This window comes from Vicugna pacos, chromosome 18 (genome assembly GCF_048564905.1).
Source record: "Vicugna pacos chromosome 18, VicPac4, whole genome shotgun sequence".
Taxonomy (NCBI): Eukaryota; Metazoa; Chordata; class Mammalia; order Artiodactyla; family Camelidae; genus Vicugna; species Vicugna pacos.
In genome coordinates, this window is record NC_133004.1 from 22,496,493 (window position 1) to 22,512,606 (window position 16,114).

The 16,114-nt window shown below is 57.4% G+C and overlaps 1 protein-coding gene across 7 annotated transcripts in view; it reads left to right on the top strand.

Moving 5' to 3' along the window:
- Positions 1–15,071, top strand: part of MGRN1 (mahogunin ring finger 1) — a 49,410-nt gene extending 34,339 nt beyond the window's left edge. For 3 of the 7 annotated variants that reach the window (XM_072942607.1, XM_031686974.2, XM_072942602.1), the window contains exons 10-17: positions 512–671; positions 3,337–3,446; positions 5,643–5,708; positions 7,213–7,439; positions 8,017–8,116; positions 8,434–8,479; positions 9,790–9,888; positions 13,506–15,071. In XM_072942607.1, the coding sequence (XP_072798708.1) occupies positions 512–671; positions 3,337–3,446; positions 5,643–5,708; positions 7,213–7,439; positions 8,017–8,116; positions 8,434–8,479; positions 9,790–9,888; positions 13,506–13,618 (921 nt within the window). In that variant the 3' untranslated portion in view covers positions 13,619–15,071. Of the gene's footprint in view, positions 1–511; positions 672–3,336; positions 3,447–5,642; positions 5,709–7,212; positions 7,440–8,016; positions 8,117–8,433; positions 8,480–9,789; positions 9,889–12,097; positions 12,143–13,505 lie in introns of all 7 variants that reach the window. The other 4 variants (XM_072942605.1, XM_072942608.1, XM_072942606.1 and 1 more) reach the window with 4 other exon arrangements.
- The last annotated feature ends 1,043 nt before the right edge of the window (positions 15,072–16,114 follow it).

A 16,114-nucleotide genomic window follows, 5' to 3' on the forward strand; every position in this document is an offset into this window, starting at 1 on the left:
AGCGTCTGTCACTCCTGCTCATCCACCCGGCACCACGGGTGTCACAAAGAAGCAGCCACAGACATACAGGAACCCGGGGGCAAGGCCGTGTTCCAGCAAAACTTTGTTTCGGAAACAGGTGGCAGGCTGGACTTGTCCAGTTCGTTTTTAGGCTGTTGCTGTGTCTTGATCTGGAAGCTACTTTTATTTTCCAGAAATTGCCATTATTTAAGGAAAACATTTCAACAACTTACACTTGCCTGATTTTTCTGTTTGTTTGTTTTGACCAAGCAAACGCGCCTCCTCGGAGGATTTCTGTCCAGTACCGTCCTCCCACATTGCCTCCTTGGTTCGGAGTGACAGGAGACCTGGGTTCTCCCAATTTGGGGGCATGTTAGGGGAGGGGCTGCCCTGCTCCTCGGCCACCTTCTCTGCCCCATGGGCCTCCCTGTGCCACCACATCCCCCCCCCCATCTGGCCCCTGCCTCTGGCCTCGGGAGCCACCGACCCTGGGGCTGGGGTGTTCCCACAGCCCTCAGACGAGGAGAACGGTGACAACAGCAGTGAGTGTGTGGTGTGCCTGTCGGACCTGCGGGACACGCTCATCCTGCCCTGCCGCCACCTGTGCCTGTGCAACTCGTGTGCCGACACACTGCGCTACCAGGCCAGCAGCTGCCCCATCTGCCGGCTGCGTGAGTGGGGCTGTGGGTGCGGGGCAGCGGCAGGGAGCGCGCGGCACGGCGGTTGGCATGGGCGAGTGACACCCATGGCCATGGCGGTGGCACGTTCTGCCTCCCGGAAAGTTAGGCTCAGGCCAAGTGTCCAGGAGGGGCTCCTGGGCAGCGTGTGCTGTGAGCCGCACAATTAGTGAGTCAGATCTTTATTTTAAAGAGTTTGGTGAGAAATTACAGTGAAATGAAAAGTGTGCTGCGTGTAAATGATCAAGGAATTAAATTTGGTTTCCTCGAGCATCCAGACCCTCTCAGTCAAAAGTCGTCACGTTGGGACTAATTCAGATTAAAATATTCCCTGATAGGATGTAATGGTTCTCCAGGTGTAAATCCTGCTGGTGAGGGATTGGGTGTTGGGGGGAGAGCGCCCTCCTGTGGGAGCTGAGGGACATTTTCTTTCCCGAGGCAAATGATGGCTTTTTTTTAAAGCAGAGATAAAGACTATCAGATTTAAGTCACTTTCAGAAATAATGGATTGGTAGATATAAAACTCTTAAGTATAAAGTTATCTCTTTATGGCTACATTTAGTTCTTGGATTCATGACTGTTGACTATAAAACTTCTTTTTTAAAAACAGTTTACAGCTACAATAAAATTATACTTCAAAGCAATTAATCAGCAGACATGGACTTAGGAAACCCTGGAGGGAAAAAGGAAAGTGTTTTAAAAATAACAAAGCTTAGGTTGATTTTTTTAATGCAAATTTGATCTTTGTAACAAAGTGTTCTTTGCCCTATGAATATGTTTAGCATACTCAAAAACCTAACTTGGATTCAATAATTCTATATTGGTAACATATCATTTTACTTTGTCTCCCAATTTGATTTACTTCAGTTGTTTTTAGTGAATTACATTCCAGGTTAAAGGTATTCTGTTGTTAGTATACACAGTCAGAGTAGACAAACGGAGGGCATTTTAAAGGCATTTGTTAAATCATATATATTTCATTAAAATTTTTTTCTTCTAGTTTTATTGAGATATAATTGACTTACAGAACTGTGTAAGTTTAAGATGTACAATGTAATGATTTGATTTACATACATCATGACATGATTATCACAGTTTAATAAACATCTATCATCTCATATAGATACAAAATTAAAGAAATAAAAAAACATTTTTTGTGATGAGAACTTTTAGGGTTTACTCCCTTAGCAGCTTTCATACGTAACATGCAGCAGTGATTATACTTACCGTGTTGTACATTAGATCTCTGGTACTTATTTATCTTATAGCTGGATGTCTGTACCTTTTGACCATCTTCGTCCAGTTCCCCCTCCCCGCACACCCACCTCTGGTAACCACAGATCTGATCTCTTTCTGTGTGGTTGGCTGGTTGGTTGGTTTTGGATTATAACCGACCTACAACACTGTTTAGTTCCTGTTAAACAACATAGTGATTTTTTTTCTTGTACATTTGGAAACAATCACAATGAAGTCTAGTTACACTCTGTCACCATACAAAGATATTACATAGTTATGGATACATATTTACATATGACTGTATTTCCCACACTGTGTGGTTCAAACCTGTGACTCATTTATTTTGCAACTGGAAGTCTGCACCTCTTCATCTTACTCACCTATGTCTTTCCTCTCCCCACCTCTGTCTCACCTGGTAACCACGTGCTTGTTCTCACTATCTATAACTGTTTCTGTTTTGTTATGTTTGTTCATTTATTTTGTTTTTTAGATTCCACTTGTAAGTGAAATCACAGAGTATTTGTCATTCTGCATCTGACCTATGTCATTTAGCATAATAGCTTCTAGGTCCTTCCATGTTGTTGCAAATGGCAAGATTGTATCTTTTTCTGGCTGAGTAATAGTCTGTTACATGTAAATATGCCACATCTTCTTTATTCATTCATCTGTTGACAGGCTCTTAGGTTGCTTTCATATCTTGGCAATTGTAAATAGTGCTGCAAAGAACATGGGGGTGCATGTATCTTTTCTAATTAGTATTTTTGTTTCTTTTGATAAATACCCAGGGGTGGAATTGCTGGGTCATATGGTAGTTCTGTTTTTTAACTTTTTGAGGAACCTCCATCCTGTTTTCTGTAGTGGCTGCCCCACCAACATGACATGAGGACTCCCTTTTCTCCACTTCCTCCTCAGCACTTGTTACTTATTTTTCTGACAGTAGTCATTCTGACAGGTGTGAGGTGTGGTTTTGATTTGCATTTCCCTGATGGTTAGTGATGCTGAACATCTTTTCATGTGCAGTATGGAAAAATGTCTATTCAGATCCTCTGCGCATTTTTTAATCGGGTTGTTTGTTTTGACGTCGAGTTGCCAGTGTCTGGGTCAGACTGTGTGCTTTTAGTTGGCTGACAGGTGTAACTTGCAGCTACATTCACTGTCTGGTGTACAGTCCAGGGTTTGGCAGGTGAGAGGCCGGCTGTGTCCTGCCTGCCACCCCTAGAAGCTCTACTGGAGCTGAAGCCACGCTGTCTGGGCCTCGCCTGTCTCCCTCCCTCCCTCCCGGGGCTGTTCTGCCTCTGCCTCGGAAATGTGGCTTGTCCTGGGAGTGCTGGGGGGTGGGTGGGTGGGGGTCAGTGTCCCCGAAACTTGCGGGTCTCGGTGGTGCTGTCCCGTGCCTGGCGTGAACCCCGTCCTTCTGCCGCAGCTTTCCGGGCCCTTCTGCAGATCCGAGCGGTTAGGAAGAAGCCTGGAGCCCTGTCCCCCATCTCTTTCAGCCCTGTTCTGGCCCAGAACATGGACCACGACGAGCATTCTGTAAGTGCCTCTTCCTTCCCGCCTTGGAAGGTGTTGGGGTGGAGAGAAGAGGGGTCTGGAGGAAGCCCCCAGCCATCATGCAGGCCCCGCTTTCGTGTTAGGACAGTGTCTGGCTCCTGGTGGGGCGGGTTGGTCAGGAGGCCCTGGTGGTGTGGCCAGGAGGGGGCTGTCCAGGCTGTGCCCTCAGGGCTGTGCCACGCCAGGACCCAGACTGTCTGGCCAGCTCCCCTGCTTGCCAGCTCTCTGGGCCTCTGGCTCATTTGTCCAGCAGGCCAGGTGTGGTCCCAGCAGGCAGCTGTCAGGGTGTTGGGGTGATGCAGGTCAGCCCAATGAGCCCTGGCTTCCGGGATGCTGTTGCTTCTGCCAGTAGCAGATCATGTGATGCAGGGGGCCTTCCTTGAGTTAGAGCCATGCTGTCTGTCACCTTCACTCCACCAAGCCGGGCAGCCAGGGGGCTCTGTGCTCTTGGGAAGTGAGGTGTCCTCCAAAGGGTGACTGTGACATCCTCTGCCCACTCCTGGCCCACCTGTCTCCTGCCTGGGTGCACAGGAGGGCACCCGGCAGCCATCCACCTGGCTTGCTTCCCAAGAAGCTGTGTGTTAGACCTTGTTGCAGCAGCCGAGGAAGTCAGACTTGGGCCTCAGGGACCTCGAGAGCAAAATGGGCAGGGACACAGAGACAGGGAGGGAGAGAGACACAGAAATGTAGAGAGACATGGAGAGAGGGCAGGAGACAGATGGGGGCAAGGTTAGGAAGGGAGAGCAGAGAGGTGGGCCAACAGGGAGAAAGGAATGGAAAGAGACACACACAGACGGGCGTGGGGCCTGCAAGGGTGGACACATGGGGGCAGAAGGACCGAGGATGGACGTGGGGCCGGCCCGGCTCGAGCTCCCGGGTCCCAGCTGGCTTCGAGCGTTGTCAGCCAGCAAGCCCGTTTTCTTGGCTCTTGATTGAGGTTGTTTGGATCTCGTGATTCTTAAAGGCCCTGCCAGCTGCCTGAAAAGGGAAGAGAAGCAAAGCCCTTGGGTTGGCACAGCCACAGACAGGCTCCTGCACTCGGCCAGCGGGGGTGGTGTGCTCGGCCCAGCGGTTCTGAACATGGGGTCTTTTAAAAGTCTGGGAATTTTGTCTAAGACAGATTTCTGGCTTTTCTCTCAAATCTGAAGGTGTGGTCTTGCCACTTGATGGGGCAAAGTTGCCCCTTGGGGTTGTGGTGCCCATTACCTCACTTCCCCCCTCCCCTGGGCCAGCCACACTGTTTAGCCTTCTGGGCCCCTGTTGACACCAGGCCCTCCAGCCATTTAACATTAGACTTGATTTCGGAACACAGCAGACTTTCTCCAACAACACGTTTTGGGGGGAGAGGGGACTGGCACTGAGGTGTGATCTGCCCCTGAGGGAGGAGTCTCGCTCTTGTTTGGAGGAATGGGCCTGGGTGGTGGGGTTTTATTGTTGCCTGTGTGCTCCTCTCCCGGTTTCTGCCCTGGCGTCTGAGGGTCAGGCAGGACCCTCCTGTGTCTGTCCCTCTTGTCCTGAAAGCCGAGGTGCCTCCCACAGTGCAGGGCAGCCTGGGGCGTGGATGGTAACCTCACACATGCCAGAGGGTCAGCGCCCCCCCTCTCTGGAGTCTACGATTCCAAGTAAATGGCCCTGTTCTCTGCCATGCTCCCTGCACGAGCAGCCTCCCCGAGGTCCCAGGGAGCCCAAAGGAGATGTTTTCTCTAGTGAGTCTGTTACGATCACTACAGGGTGGGGGTGATTGGGGGGTTTAGCTCCACTTTTAGGAGTTAGACTTGGTGATAAGTAGATGAGACCGTGCCGAGCCTCAAAGAGGTGTCCAGGGCCTCAGGGTCCCTTCTCTGTGCCCAGCGGAGCCCACATGTGGGGAGGACCTGGCCACTTCCATGCCCAGCCTGGCCAGGACCTGCTGCTTGGGGTTACCCAGACCAGGGTGGCCCCCAGGGATGGGGACCAACTCTTTTAAGAGCTGCTTGGATGTGCAGGCCCAGCCCACCCAGGCCCTGAGGCAGAACCAGTGCTTGGCCAGGTCCCCGTGATTCAATGTGTTGAATTTGCAAAGCGCTGGCTCACGGCATGCCCAGAGGCCAGCGACCGGGGAGACCCCATCCAGCCAGCTCCAGCTCCAGCACCGCAATGGGGTGGCAGCGGTAAAACCTATGATTTTTATCTTGACAGTGTCCCTTTAAAAAATCAAAGTCGCACCCTGCCTCACTGGCCAGCAAGAAACCTAAAAGGGAAACAGTAAGTGTGTTCGGCCCCATGGCTCCGTCTTTGCCCCGCGCCCTCATCACTGCACCAGTGACCAGTACGGGAAGTCACTCTCACCCCCAGCTCACGTGTTTGGTTAATTTAATCTGTCAAATCCACTCTCCCCATTCCCAGTGTCTCTGCCCAGGAAGGGAGTTTTGTGGAACAAGCAAAGCTCAAGGTCTGTCGGCAAAAAGCCAGTCTCGCAGCCCCGCCGGGCAGCAGCGCCGGCCCCGGGCGCCCCTGCTCGCCAGCTCTGCTTCTGCCCATGGTCTCCTGAGCACCCTTGTTTCCCTTTTTCTTCTTGCTGGCAGTGGGGTGACGGTGGAGGTGGAACTCAGGCCGCCGCTCTTGTGCCCACAGCATCCCCGTGCTTCTTGTCCTGCATCCCTGCTCTGCGGGCTGCACTCTTGGTTCTCTCCCACTTGCCCTCCATCCCAGGGAGCATGCTGGGGCCAGGCAGGCCTCTGCCGAGCCCCAAGCCCCCTTGGTAGAACGCAGAGAGTCAGGGTCACCGAGGGTCAGCTGAGAGAGGGGTCTTCTCCTTGTTTCGAGGGGCGGGAGCAGCTTTAGAGTAATTATGTGCCTTTAAACTGAAGGCACGTTGGGAGTGAATGCAGGGGACCCAGGGGGCGCTTGCTGGGGGCAGGAAGCTGCCCCCTGCAGCCTCCCTGTTCCCCAGGGCCACTCTGTCACCTCCCCAGAAGGCCAGCTGGGCAGGTAGGAGCCCATGTAAGAGCTGCCCTTCACTTTGTTAATGAAGAGTGAGGGCAGGTGGCCACCCTGCCCAGCCCCACGGTGCCCGAGGCCTGACTGACGTCCACCTGATGTCTCCACTCCCCCTTTGCTTTAACCCTAAAGCAAGGCTCAGCCTATTGACTTGATCCACTCCCAGAGCGGGCAGAACTGGTTCTGAGCAGGATGGCCATTAGATTCACCCGGAGTACGTGTCAGCCCTGCGGCTGCTTGTCCCAGGCCACGGGGCTCACAGCCTGGCCGGGCCCCTGTGCCAGGCAGGGCTCCGCAGGCAGGTCCTCTCCGGCCTGGATCACGGCGTTCCTGCTGGTTTCTCCCACCTCTGCCATGGCTTCGCTCCCCTCCTGCTCCTGCTGCTCCTCCCACTAACCCTCTCTCACTCTCTGCCCCAATCAGGCAGGAGTAGAAAGCCAGGTAGGGGCTGGGGTGGCTTTCTGAGTGCTCTCTTTCCCTCCGTCCTGGGCACCGACTGGGGCACTTGGGCGTCCAGGGCTGCATGCTGCAGCTGATGGCCGAGGGAGCCCTGAGCAGGGGTGTCTGATGCTGCTCCGGACTTCTTGGCACCCCTTGAGGGAGGGGGGTATGAGTCCCTAGAAGGCAGAGTGGACAGGACATGATCAGAGAGTAGTTCTGGGGAGTAGACCCTCCCTGGAACACAAGGCCAGTGTCTGGGGCTTTGTCGCTGTGGGCAGTGGGCAGGGAGCCTGATCGGCCAGTCCCTCACCTGCGCTTGTCCCTGCAGAGCTCTGACAGCATCCCGCCCGGCTACGAGCCCATCTCCCTGCTCGAGGCGCTCAACGGCCTTCGGGCCGTCTCCCCGGCTATCCCCTCGGCCCCCCTTTATGAAGAGATCACCTACTCGGGCGTCTCGGATGGCCTGTCTCAGGCCAGTTGTCCACTCGCTGGGATCGATCGGATCATGGAAAGCAGCCACCAGAAGGGCAAGCCCCGGAGCAAGTCCCCTGACAGGTGAGGCCAGGCCAGCATGCCCCCCGGGAAAGGTGCGTGGGACCCTCCAGGTACACATCACCCTTGTTTGTGACCCTGAGGTTGGGCCCACCTCGCTTGGTGATTACAGGGTCCTCATCACTGATCAGTGACCTTCAGGGCCACACGGTAAGGATCAGTTGTGGTCCCTTGGACACTTGGAGGTGCCTGTGACCAGCCCTGCTGTTTAGTCTTTCCTCACATGCGTGCTGGTTTTCTAGAAAAGTGTAAAGGAAGTACAGGTTCTATAAAACCAGCCACTGGCCCTGAGCCTTACACGTGTGGCAGAGACTCCGAAGATACAAAGGGAAACAGGAGGAAACATGGGGGCCTCTCCTGCTGCTTCCCCAGCGCCCCCACCCCCAAGGCTCTACCCTTTCTCTGGAAACAGTGCCAGGTGTGGCCTGTGGGTGCAGGTGGCGGGCCTCCTGTTAACACACACACGGGGCAGGGGGTGCTGCTCCTCAGGACTGGCACACTTCCCTTGCTCCCCCAGAGCCTTGGCTTGGGTGGGGTTGGCGTGGCTCATCCACTTGTCCTCCGCCCTCTCTGTCCCCAGCACCCTGCGGTCCCCATCGTCCCCCATCCAGGAAGAGGACAACGCGGAGGCTCCGCCCCCGCCGAGTGGGGCCGGGCTGGCGCTGAGCAGCTCCCCCGAGGTGAGACCCCCACCCGCGCTCCTCCGTCCTGCCCTTGTTTCTTCTGTCCCCACTGCCCGCCCGCTGTCCTCCGGACGCCGGGCCCCGCCCCACCACTCCCTCACGAGTCTGCACCGGCTCCTGTGACTTCTGCCAGCATCGGCGTCCTCGTCTGTGGGGCGGAGCCCTGCGGAGGCTGCAGGGGGCGCCGCGGGAAGCACAGGTGGTCGGTCCTGGCCAGCGTGTCCGGGACTGGACTCACCCTGTGGCCTCCCCTGGCAGCCCAATGCCGGGCTGTCAGCTCTAGGGCTCCAGGCACGTTTTCCTTTGTTTCCTAGAGCTTCACCACAGAGGAGGTTGACGAGACTTCGTCCCTAAAGCAAGGTAAGCCCTCTCCTCCCGGGGCTCTCGTGCCCCTGCTGGGGAAGAGGCGGGGCCTCTGGGGCTCTCTGCAGGCTCCTTCAAGCTGTGCTGGCCGCCCACCTGGGGTCACACACTTCAGTTCCTACACAATCTCACAGAGAACAGCCCCTGGCCACTCCTGGTTTTCCTTCCCTACCTGTCTGTTTAGTGGTAGCAGCTCTTCTGTTTCCCACCAGGGGTGTCCTGCCCGTTCCCACACCCCATGCCCCATGCACGTCCTCCTGGCTCGGCCGCCCAGCCTGGCACAGCCAGTGGCCAGGGCGCAGGGGTGCGGCTTAGCCGGGCCGCTCTCCTGCCCGTCCCCTGTGCAAAGGGCCTTGAGCGTCTCTCCTCAGCAGAGGGCTTAGCACGTGACGGCCCCCCAGGGTCCAGTCCCAGCTGCTGCTGCTGTGCACTGGCTCTGAGAGGGGATGACCTCACCTCTGCATAGTGGGGCATGAGGTGCCTCCCAAGCCTTCCTCTGCCAGTTGGGGAGATACTGTTTCTCTGCTGTCACAGTCCTTCCTCCCTGTGCTGGGCAGTTGAGGAGGTTGAGGATCAGGGTTGGTGTCAGCAGAGGCCAAAGGTCCCTTCCCTGAGAGTCAGAGCCAGGAGGTGGCCACAGTGTGGTCAAGGCCCCCAGAGCAACCTGCAGCTGCTCTGTGGCTGTGACCTTCTCCCTGCCAGTGGCCCCTGCGCTGCCTGCAGGTGTGGGCGGGACCTTGGGCCTGGGTGTGAGTGTGGGCGCCTGGGGCAGGGTGCCCACCCAGGTTGGGGTCTGCTCTGGGAACACAGTGCTGTTGCTTCCTGCCCAGCATGCAGGGCAGGTCCCTCTGCCTCTCAGGCCTCAGCTCCTTCACCTGCAGCCGAAGCTCCTTCCCTCCTGCACGTAGTGCATACTGGGATGGAGGGTCTGGGCCCCTCTTCTGCGCAAAGGGATGCCCCACGAAGACAGTGCGGGTCCCGGCTGAGAACTGATGTGTGAGGGAGAGCAGCCGCATATGTCAGGCCCCCTGCTGCAGGCGTGGGGGCCAGAGGGCTGTGCACCCCACCTGCTCATCCAGGGAGATAGAAGACAGTTAAATCTGTAACCGTTCCGTGTTGTCTTTTAAACAAGGGTATGTGACTTTTTCTTTTTATAATAAAAACAAAACAGCCCCATGCTGAGAGGCAGGAGAGAAAGGAAAGAAGAAGAAAACAGAACATCTGTCTCTGGGTCCCGGGAGAGCAGAGGGGTGATGGTGCAGTCCGGGCCCCAGTGGCTCGGTCCCTGACTGCCCCCTCCTCTGCAGGGAGCCGAGTGCCGTCCATTGAGAACGTCCTGCAGGATGGCAGCCCTGAGCCCTGCAGCCGTGGCCAGCCAGGCACACCTGCCGACATCTACCTGCCAGGTGACAGCATTGGCCCATGGTGTCGGGGGACATGCAGTGGCTCAGCTGTCCCCATGGCACTGGGGACCTGCTGTCTGCTTAGGGAGGGGCTGGCCCATGGGGAGCCCCCTCCCTCTCCCTGTCTCTGATCCTATGCTCCTTCCGTTGACCTGCAAAGCACGGCCAGGCCAGGGTTCCATAGTCACCTTGCAGCCCCTGGCTCTTGGGGGCAGCACTTGGCTGAGACCCCTTTTCACCCCGAAACCAGCTCAGCCTTGGGAAGGCGGAAGAGGCTTCTTGTTTAAAGCCAGGCAGGCAGATCTGGTCCCACTGCATCGCTATCTTTCTTCACCTGTGGGCTGTGCCCGGTGCCCCAGCAGCAGGGCCTCTGCCACAGGCAGCTGCAGACAGAAACCTGCCTGTCTGCCCCAGGTTTGACAAGGGCCACTATCCTCCACCACTGGCTGGGGGAGCTGACAGGCTTCATGGTCCCCAGGGAAGGCAGCACGTCTGGGCCAGGGTGCAGGACACAGGCCAGGGCACGAGGTGTGAGCAAGGCTCAAGGGCATGCAGGGCCTCCTCTTCCAGGCTTCTGCTCAGGGCCTTGTGGCCTCAGCTCTGCTCTCTGTTCCTCTGGGTCAAGATCCTCAGTTTTAGGGCCTGGGCCCCAAAGACGGGGGACAGGCATTGGGGGCTCTCAGACATTTGTGCCCGCCACCTGCTGTAACATCCCATGAGGTTCTGTAATCAAGATAAAAAGCCACGTTGCCCTCAGAGAGCCTGGCTCCTACCTTGTGACTGGGAGGCCCCTTCTCACCCCTGATCGGCCCCAGGAGCCACCATTGCCTGGTCCCCTGGTCTGGGCTTGAGAGGCTGTGACATGCTTTGGTCTGAAAGGGCCTCTTGTCCCTGGGCTTCTGGATGAGCAGTGGCCTGTGCAGACAGAGGGTCCAGTCAGAGGACGGGGGGTTACCAGGTGTGAGAAGGGAGGGCAGAGATTGGGTCACTGACATACAAGAGCCTATCCAAAGGAACCTATGGTGAAAGCTGTGTCTGGGACCTTAGGGAAACACAGAATTCCAGCAAGTTCTTTCAGAGGACTTATTATTGCATTAAGATGAAAACCTGGGTGGGAGCAGAGGATCAGAAGAAGGATTCAGCTTCCTGGAGCCACAGGTGTGAGCCCTGCTCCTGCAGGGTGGCCCCTGGGTGCGGCAAGGGGCACCCTGACCCCACACAGCCTCTTTAGGGCCACCTGCACCCCTCAGCCCTCTAGTGGCCCGCGGAGCATTCAGGTGTCAGCAGGTCAGGACAGGCCACAACCAACTGGCCCAGCCCACAGGTGAGACCAGCACCTCTGGCTCTGCCCCCAGGCGGGTGTCTTGGGCTTCCTTTAGCGCCGCACTGGGAGCCGAGACAGTTGGCTGTGGAGGTGGTAGAGGAGAGGCCGCAGGGGCCGAAGGCCGGCCGTGGGGCCTGATGGGACGGCAAGGTCGGGTGCTGTCATGGCTCCTGGGCTCGGCGCCGGCTCAGCGCGCTGCCCACTCTGCAGGGTGGGGCTCATTCTTGATGTCAGAGCAGAGAGGAGGCTGTGCCGTTCCATCCTGCATCCGCTCCCCACGAGCATAGCTGCTCAGCACCTGGGGCCGGGCAGGGGTCCTCATGGTCAGGCTCACCTCTTGAGTCACCCACGCCCACACTGGCGCCCTCTGTTCTCCTGCCTTTCTCCCTTAGCGGGAACCCTGCACATCTCCACGTCTGTGTGTGTGTTTCAGAATGGGGGGACACACTCGGTCTCCACAATTGCACAGCGCCCCCTGGTGGATGGAGCATAATTAGTAAAGCTACTGTCCCCTGTGGATGGGAAAAAAGGAGGTGGGAGGAAATCCATAGAACGGTGAAATCCTTAGATGCGTGGCATCCCAGCAACCTTGAGGGTGGCGGCCCTTCCCGAACCTCACCCTCCCCCGGGTTCTGCCGGCCCCAACACGTCCCACCCTGGGCTGAGTTCCTCTGCATAGCACTGAGCCCAGTGCTGTTTCTCAGATGTTTTCGGCGTGTCTTTTTTTCCGTGTCAGCACATCTGTTTGTGCGGGCATTTGTTTCCACTGTGTCCTGCCCACCCCCAGCCCAGCACTTTGTCCTAAAGCCGGTGCCTCTGCCCTGGAATGTGCTGGCCCCTTCGAGCGCTTTGCTAACTGAGCTTCCGTCTCTCTCCTCCTCTGCACAGCCCTGGGGCCCGGCTCCTGCTCTGGTGGTTTAGAGGAGTAAGCTGGTACGTGATGCCTTCACACGAGTGGCGGGGGCTCTGCGGGCGGCCTCTGCAGGATGCCAGAGAGAGGACCCCAGCCGCTCTCCCTCTCCTGCTCCCGCTGGGGTCTCCTTCCCATTTTCCGGGCTCCTTCCACATCCATGTCTTCTCCGGGCCCTGGATTCTGAATTCAGAGCTCTCCAGACACCGCTGCGGAGGTCCCCTGAGAGGTGGTCTTGGGGGTCCGATGTAGGCTTTTAGACCCAGAGGATACTCCGTCTGGACCAGGTGACCCAGTCAGGCTCTTGTAGCCTCGAGGGTCCCCAGGATCAGTGATTCAGCCCCCAGCTGAGACCCTGCTGTGGCTGACAACTAACCTATCCCTCCACCCACCTCTGGAACCTTCTGGAACCCCAGCACACTCTGATGTCTGTGAGGTGGTCTTATGAGGTTGTCTCCCCACCTGACAGGGAGGTGCCCTCTCCCCAGGCAACCCAAACACGTTTTTACAGGAGGCAGTCCCGAGAGTACCACCGGAATAGGCAGATGTGTCGGGGACCCCCACCCCTCCTTCAGGTGACATCAGCCCCTCCAGGAAGTCTGGTGATGAGAACCTGGTGCCTTGGTGGCCACACAGGCCTTGTCTTCCTTGAACCTTTCTTGTGACGAAGCTAACCCTCTACTGAAGTAGGACCCAGCACTGTTACAAGGGTGGTCCCAGCCTCAGCCATGGGAGATGCTGAGTTTTGCCATTTATGTAAAACTTCCAGAAATAGGGAGCAGGTCTGACTCAGCCACCGAGAACTGCATGGCAGAGCCGGCTTCCCGTGAAGAGACCCTTCACAGAGTCGCCAAGTGTCCGTCACAGGCTGTGGGGGGCTGCTTGGTTTGCCATTTGAAGCTGCCCTGGAGCCCTGCGTGCAGGTGGTGGGCGGCCCTGGAGGTGTGCCGCTCCCCCTGCTCCCTCCCCGCTCCACCAGGGACCGGCCCCTCCCAGCACCCTGTGAGTGCCGCATGGAGTTGACAGGAAAGGCCTCTGAGGAGGGCAGGCTGGGGCCCCTGCTGGGTGCACCCAGGTCCCAGCCGCTCCCCTCTGCCTGCGTTGGCTGAGTTCCAGCCCCTATTCCAGGGGTAAAATCGCTGCAGAACCGCAGCTGGTCAGAGCCCAGGAGCATGAGTGCCAGCAGCCCCAGGCACCCCATTGCCTTCAGTTCCAGGGCTGTGGTTCTGTTGCTGGCACCCAGGGGTGATCTGCTTTAAGACGGACAGGCTGGCTCACTCTGGCCACATGGCAGGGCTGCTGGTGGGAACCCAGAGCCTGGCGGTAAAGGGAGCAGTGAGGCCAGACAGTTAAGCCAAACATGACCCTCTCTCTTTCCCATTGCAGGATGGTCCACCTCCATGGAGACGCCCCGCAGCCTCCACGCCACTGGGCCCCCTCGGCCTCCACTTGGTGGCCCCAGTCCTGACCCCAGGGTCACTGAGCTGACCCCACTCTGAGAGCCTGGCCAGGCTGGCAGCATGGAGCCCTCAGCTCCTCAGACTTTGCCAAGAGGTTGCCCGGACTCCAGGGTGACCTCTGGCCTCTCCTGTCTGCACGCCCTGCATGGTCACTGGCTCCAAGGGGCCACGTGACCCTTGATTGAAGAGCACAGTTGACTGTCCCCTCTGACAACCCCCGTTTTCTACGGTTGACATGTTTGTAAATGGTACAAGATGAAGGACGGTGGTTTCCTGTCCCGGGAGCTGAGCGCGCCAGGATCTCTCCCCAAATGTCCTGCCCACATGCAGCCTGGATGAGCCTCACCCAGCCCGGGGGGTAGATGCTCAAGAACTCAGCAAACCTGAAAGTTTATTGGCAGGTGAAGTGCTATCTTCCCAGGCAGTGCCGGGGTGGGGGGGCCTTGTGGGAGGGAAGGAAGTGGGGTCCGAGTCTCAGTCAATGAAGGAAATAGTGCCTGTCCCCTCCCCATGTGCTCGGACTCCCTCCCTCTCCCCCCTCCCCCTCTCCCAGCCCAGCACCCTGCCAGGCCAAGAGGCAGCGAGGCAGGTGGGGTCTGGCTGTTGTCAGCGGTTGTGTCCAGGGGCCCCTCTCTGAGCCCCACACCTTCTCAGAGGCAGCTTTGCCCATATTGGACCCTTGGGGTGGGGGGCCCCACTTGGCGCTGCTGCCCACCTGCCCACCCGCCTCAGGAGGGCCTGAGTGGCTCTCAGCTCCCTCTCTAACGGCACTTCACATTTCTCTCTGATGTGTTCTGTTTGGGGTTTCTGCATTCTGACCTGCCTGGGGACAAGGGTCCCATCCGTGTTTTGTTTTTTTTTTAAGATAAACCTTCTGGGCAGCAGAAGGGCAGGGGGGACACTTGGCCCTGATGCCCCCAGGCGAGAGTGGCCCCAGGAGGACCTTGAGCCCGGTGGGTGGGTCTGCAGCTCCTGGGGTGCGACCGCTTTCCTGGCAGGAGGGAGACGGGCCCACTTCCCAAGGAGCTGCCCTGGGCAAGACGGTTCTGGGGTGGCCAGCAGCACAGCCGGAGGCCCGTTGAGTGGGAGACTCGGGGGTGGACGACTCCTCTTCTCTCCAGTTGAGCCTGTGAGCAGAGGCCACACTCGGGGCAGCCTGCCCTGGCTGCTGGCTCCCTGCCTCCCCTCCCTTCCCACCCACCATGTGTCCCTGGGTGCACGGGTGCCAGTGCACGCACACGTGCGTGTGTACACACACACACACATGTGCGCGCGCGCACACACACACGGTGACCACTTCCCTCTCCTCACCCCTCCACAGCAGCCAATGCCCTGGCCTCTCACTAACGGTATTGGTGCCAGTAACTCTGAAGGACGGGACGCAGACTGGCCTGTCTTGGACTTACATGTGCTATCATTTGATGTACTCTGATTGGCTAGTTTTTGTTCGTTTTTAACTGTATATTTATAGTAATAAAATCATGCAGCAATACCCTGTCCAATCCTTCGTCTGTGCATAGCACCACAAGACCGAGGCTGCTTCTTGGTTGGGAGGCAGGACAGCTGAGTGGTGGCGGCTCTGACACCCTCATGGCAGTGCACGCACCCCCTTGTGGCTGTAGCCTCCGTTACCTCGCATGTAAGATGTCGGTGACCCACGACTTCCAGCAAGGCGTGAGGACTGCTGGTTATTACTCTTGTGGTCATTGTCATGATGTTCATTGTTGGGTTGGAGCAAAAGGGAGGCACCCTTGGGACTTGACTGTGTGTCCTGAGCAGGTGGGAGAGCCCCGGGCCTCCAGGTGTGTGAGTCGCTGCAGCCACATTACCTGCATCCCACTGCTGTAAACTGAGTGCCTGCTGTGCCTGCAGAAGGCAAAATGGGCAAGGCGCCTGGGTGTCCTGGTCAGTGAGACACCACACAGGTAATCCATGTCTCCCCAGGTCTCGTTACTGTTAAGAAGAGTCAGCAGGTAATGAGACAAAGTTAATTTAACCTGTGGTTGGGGAGGGCTTCTCTGAGACTTTTTGGTTGAGCCCTGAAGGATGCTAAGGAGCTGGCCCAGCAAGTGCAAAGGCCCAGAAGCAGGAGTGGGCCTAGTGTGTCCACCAAGTAGCTGAAGCATCAAGAGTCGGAGGTGGTGGGGTGGAGACACCCTGTGGGGGCAGGCAGAGTTTTAGTCTAGGAACAATCACAGGTTTCCAAGCAAAGGAGCAACTTTCTCCAGCTGTCACGTGAGGAACGGATTGGCAGGACAGGACAGGTTTGGCTGCCAGGATGCTGGAGCCCAGCCAGGGCCCTCTGCTTGGCCTGAGCTCCCCTGCCTGGTGAGTAGGGAAAGGCTGGCACCCAGAATGCCCACTGCAGCACTGTTCGAACCACTGCTGGCCAGCGGGGCCCCTAGCTCTGTGGTAGACATCGTTTCAAGCAGCCTCCTTCGGTTCCCCCAGTGCAGGCACTTAAGGGTGGAGCCAGTGTTCTAAGCCAACTTGTCCTACGTCAGGGAAGGCCTGCCATCCTCGCTGGTGCCTGGG